The 5211-nt window shown below is 50.5% G+C and overlaps 1 protein-coding gene across 3 annotated transcripts in view; it reads right to left on the minus strand.

Moving 5' to 3' along the window:
• The window catches only part of UBP1 (upstream binding protein 1), a 50538-nt gene extending 47032 nt beyond the window's left edge, over positions 1–3506 (minus strand). For all 3 annotated transcript variants that reach the window (XR_005198938.1, XM_017521707.2, XM_017521706.1), the window contains exon 1: positions 2664–3506. Coding sequence is in view for 2 of the 3 variants with exons in the window: in XM_017521707.2 (XP_017377196.1) it covers positions 2664–2776 (113 nt within the window). In the remaining variant the exon portion in view is untranslated. The remainder of the gene's footprint in view (positions 1–2663) is intronic.
• Between the last annotated feature and the right edge of the window lie 1705 nt (positions 3507–5211).

Consider the following 5211-nt stretch of genomic DNA (forward strand, 5'->3'; position numbering starts at 1 on the left):
AAAAAAAAAAAAAAAAAAAAACTAAACAAAAACAACAAAAAGTATAATACAACAGTATACAGAGAACTCATAAAATGAGAACCAGAGCCAAAAGAAAAAAGAGAAGCAAAGGTAATGTAATTAGCTCCAAAATATTCCCAATATTATCAGCCTACATTATTTTACACAAACATATTTTTCCTACTTTTTTTTTTTTTTAAAGGAGAAAGGGCAGGGGAACTAAAGGGGGTTTCATTCTTGCCCAGGCTGGAGTGCACTGGCTATGAACAGATGCAATCATAGCACACACTACTGCCCTGAACCTCTGGGCTCAAGCAGTCTCCCAAGTAGCTAGGTCTACAAGCATACCAAAGATCACACCTGGCGATTTTTAAGTCAGACCATTAAGAGAAGCCATTTCTTCCTTTCAAACTATCCTCCCAGAAGTTGAGGAAACCGTTCCCTAAGAGAAGTCTTAAGAAATACCTCTTGTTTTAAGCCATCCAAAAAGGAAATACAGTAAGCATGTTTCATTTTGAAAGAAAAATGGAAAGCTGCCTACAAAATCAATTTGTATCAAGAAGACATTTTCCCAGTAATTAAGTTTACTTCCTGAACTTTGAAAGATTAAGCTTTCCTTCCCACTAGATGACAGAGGAAGTGAGTGAATGCTCATGCTGGAGAATGGGTGAGCCATTCCTGGGTACCCCAACCCTCTCAGGGCTCCAAGGCCAGGCATGGAAAGTACAACTGCAGTCCAGGGAGGCCTGCAGTAGCCAAGGCCTTCTTCAGACTTTCTCCACATCAAATCAATTTTGGAATTTCCTTAGTTTGAGAATTTCAAACAAAGAGCCTTGAATTTCCAAGAGACAAGCACTCTTCATCTCTTAGTTTTTGAGGACTCAAATATGAAAAAAATAAGCTCGTTGAAAATGGAAATAACCTTCAAATTTCTTGGAAAATTTAGATTAAATGACACAACCAAAAGCATTCAAGGGAAAATTATCCCTGTGAAGAGTGTTGCAGGTTACACATAATTACAAAGATCTCACGCATTACTTTAAAAATATATGGTCATCAAGACTGTATTTCCTTTCCACGGAAATAAACTATATACAGACGTTATTACATTAAGTTGGCTGAATCACTAAATCAAAGTACAGGTCAAATAAAACAGTAGAAAAAGCAAAAGCTCAAAACAGCTATCAATAAATAAACTTTACAACAGCAAACTTTCATTTACCATGAAAGAGAAGCAACTGAGGAGCTGAACTTGCTTCACGTGCGTCTTTTGCCTTGACTGTAAGCCTCGTGTTTCCAGTGGAGCTAAAGAGCAGCATGGCACTAGAGGAGTGCGTTTTCATAGAGAAGTACAGCCTCTAATACCCCCCTCTGGGGTAACTTCATGACTTTCAGTGGCTCAATTTCCTCAACAACTGAGACAGCTGTTTTAGAAAATAAGCCGCCTCATCTAGAGGCCTCAAGTTATACAACTGCAGAGAGAGGAGGTGCCAAGTTCAGGGAGCCCAGCAGAGACCAAATTAGAGCCAGGCGCTGGGGAACTCCGAGTGTAAATACGCTTTCCACCACTCGCTTCCACACTCCAATAAACGTCTACCTTTCTGAGAGTTCTTTAGGGCTCATAACTTCTCTTCAAGATTTAAAGACCCAATTATTTCAAGGAGCAGCCCCCACCATTCCAGGCCAGCTTTGACCCAGAAGTCCTCCTCGAGAGCTGCAGTAAGACGTATGAATGCTACTGGGAGACTGTAGAGCACTTTGAAGACATCGGGCATTTTCTAAAGAACAGAAAGCTACACTTAATCCACGTTAATGAAAAGCTGCCAAACCACCGATCTTTAGGCTTTATTATAATCAAGTCAGCGCTCTGGTAAACTATATTTCAATAAAGCCACTAAAACAAATACAGAACTTCCAAATTCCTAACAGTTAAAAAGGATAAAGGGCAGAGACTAAGCTCAGATCTGTTTCAACCTCTCAATATTAAAATGAATGGTTGCTGGCACAGACAGGAAAGACTAAACAGTTGCTTGTGGTGCAATCACTGCATCTTCAAACCCTCAAGAGCAAACAGCCTGAGCTCAGGCAGTCTCCAAAATGAGAAACTTCATTTTGAGACAATCAAAAAAAAAAACAAAACGAAGTCACTGTGCTACTCCCACCGCTGCTATTCTTTCAATTACGATAATTTACTAACATCAAGTGATTAAAATCTGCAGCCAGAAGAGACTACAATGTAGGACAACAGAGTAGGAACTGATGCCAAAACGCTGGACATTATTTTCCCAATGTAAGTGCTGCCTTTTCTGCACAGTGTATTCTAGCTCTAATGGGGCTTGTTAATCGCTTGTAAGGAAAGGAAACCCCTTCCCCCACCAACCCAAGCCATCCTAACAGCTGGGCGTGTTTTACAGCAAATATTACGCCCCCAGGAGCGGTCCGCGGCCGAAGCTTGGAGGGCCACCTTCCCTGCCCGCCCGTCACCAGGGTGAGCAGAGGCCTTTGGGGTTCCATGGCCCCCGACCGCCACGCGGCAGAAGTCCGACCCCGCAGCCCCAGAGGCCCGCGGACCTCTGGGAGCAGCCGCATCTGACAGAGATTCAGGGCTGCGCAGGCCTTCCCCAAGGAGACAGACGCTTCTCCCCGCCCGAGGCGCCCAGTACCTCATGCTGTAGGCGCCGGCGCCCAACTCCTGCCCGATGCCCGAGAGGCTGGCGTCGAAGTCGTGCACCAGCCCGGACTCGATCACCTCGTCCATCTTGAGCACCCAGGCCATCTTCCGGCCTCGCCGTCGCCCCGCACAGCGCGGCCTCCGCGTCCGGGGCGAAGGGGCCGGAGCCCCGCTGGCGCGTCCTGAGGGAGGGCGCGGGTGAAGCCTCCGGGGGAGGGGGGGGCGGCGAGTGGTCACCAGCGGCGGCCGGGACCGGAGCTGCGGGGGTCCCACTGGCAGGGCACGGCGAGCCCAGTGAGCAACTGCAGCGGGAGCGGCCGGGCCGCCGGCAGCGCCTCCCTCCCGCGGACACCGGTCCCGCGCCACATGCCGCCGCCGCCGCCCAGTCCCCGCGCCGCTAGCGCTGCAGCCGCTGCCGCCCGCCCCACCCCGGACCCCCCGGTCGCATCCTCCTCCGGGACTGTGCGGAGACCGGACCTCGGGGCGCTCCGAGGACCAAACGGGAGCAAGCCCTCCGCCCGCCCGTCACCCGCTCCCCAGCCTTGACTCCCCGCCCCTGGCCCGCCCAGGCTCTAGCGCCACGCCGCTACGGCCAACCCCGCCGACGCCGCTCCGCCGGCCCGGACACTAGGTTCCAGGCGGCTCCGACTTAGGCTCGCGCGCCGCTTCCGCCTCCCCCGGCCCCGCCCCGGCTCCGCCCCCGCCCCCGCGTTCGCCTCACGCCCCGGCCCTCCCCACACAGCCCCGCGCTTAGGGCCACTCCCCGCGCCTCGCGGCCCAGGAACTGCCTGGACAGTGCAATCCGGCCCCGCCCACGCGGCAGTTCCCAGCCGGGGCGGCCTCGCTGCCTCCCAGCACAGCAGCCCAGGAAGAGGAGGTGCCAAAAGCGCTGCCAGTTCCCGCCCCTTCCAGCGAGCGAGATGATTGACAGGCCAACTGAGCAATACCTGCAAGCGCTTGGAAGAAGCTCCCGTGAGTCTCTGTGTCGCCCGACTAAGCAACCAATCAAAGTGTTCTTCCCCTTGGGCGGGCTCGAAGACGGAATTTGCTGCCAAAAGAAAGAGTTCATTGGACTGCACTGTAGGAAGCGGCTCCAAACGCCACTTCCGGAGGTGATTTGCTCCTCTGTGGTATTTCCCGGTAGTCTCGGTTTTTTGCCCTCTCTACCGAGGGAGAGAGCGGTTCGCACACATGTGGTGTGGGAAAAGCCAGTTTTGCAGAAAAGCTCGATTGGCGTGAGACTAAGCCGATCCACGCTCCCGAGAAAGCTCTGGAAAGGCTTCCCCCATCGGTTATATTGCCGAGAGCAGTTGGGCTATCCTGAATTAAACTAGCTGTTGGTCATTGTAACCGCAGGCAACCTCCTGACCTTGGGCTCCGAACCATTAGGACGCGCCACAGTAACAGCTATGCTGCTCGGAAGGCCGGAAGGGTCTTAGCGACCTATGGGCAGGCGCCATTGGGACCAAAAGACAAATCCTTTTACCGAAAGAGATGAACTAGAAGGCAGGGGGCAGAAGCTGACGTACAGCCAGTGTGCGGATCACAGTTCCTTAGGTGCGGCTACTGACGCTTGACGGGCGGAATCCCTGCTGAAGAGAACGTCAAGACCCGGGCTTCGCCCTGCATCGAATTTACGGCCTCAGAATACGACCCACATGCTGAACGCCCCGCCCCAACTCGCCAGTTAAAGTGCAAAAATACTAGATTAAAAAGCCTAATAAAACAATGGCACTGAGCCAGAAGAAAGTCTTAGACGCCTGTGCGATGTAAATATTAACTTGCAGGCTCACGCCTGTAATCCCAGCACTTTGGGAGGCCGAGGCTGGTGAATTAGTTGAGGTCAGGATTCGAGCCTGGCCAACATTGTGAAACTTCGTCTCTGCTAACAATACAGAAATCACCTGGGCGTGGTGGCGCAGCCACGTAATCCCAGCTACTAGAGAGGCTGAGGCGGGAGAATCGCTTGAACCTGGGAGGAGGCAGAGCAAGACTCTGTCTCCAAAAATAATAATAATTACTTGTAGAATGTTTTTCTCTTTGCACAACATTTTCGCTAACATTTCATTTTATACAGCTACCAAAGTAGATACAAAAGAACACTTAGAGATGAGGTAGTTTAGGTGCAAATGTGTAAAGATTACACGGTTCAATGTCACACAGTAAGTAGCTAAACCAGTGCTTTTTTACTCAACATTATATTGGCCAGCAGTTCAGGAAGCTCCATTCCACTATTACAAATAAATCTGCACAACCAGTCAGATTGTTAATGGAAACATTGGCCTCATTGGGATCTCAGATATGTTTTTATTCCATGATCTCACCTCACTTCGGTAACCCAGTTTATAACCAGATTAGCCAGGCCTACTATTTGTTGTTGGAAAATTTGGAGAAATTGAATTGGGGGAAGATAATTCTCTGATTTTTAGAAAGAGTGTGATAGTACAAGCTACCATCAGTTTTTCAGTCAGGCTGTGCCCTACGGAAGTACTGGGTCAAACATTTAGAAATAGAGACTTAGGCTGGGCAGTGTCTCAGGC

This window comes from Cebus imitator, unplaced genomic scaffold, assembly GCF_001604975.1.
Source record: "Cebus imitator isolate Cc_AM_T3 unplaced genomic scaffold, Cebus_imitator-1.0 Scaffold21, whole genome shotgun sequence".
Lineage (NCBI taxonomy): Eukaryota > Metazoa > Chordata > Mammalia > Primates > Cebidae > Cebus > Cebus imitator.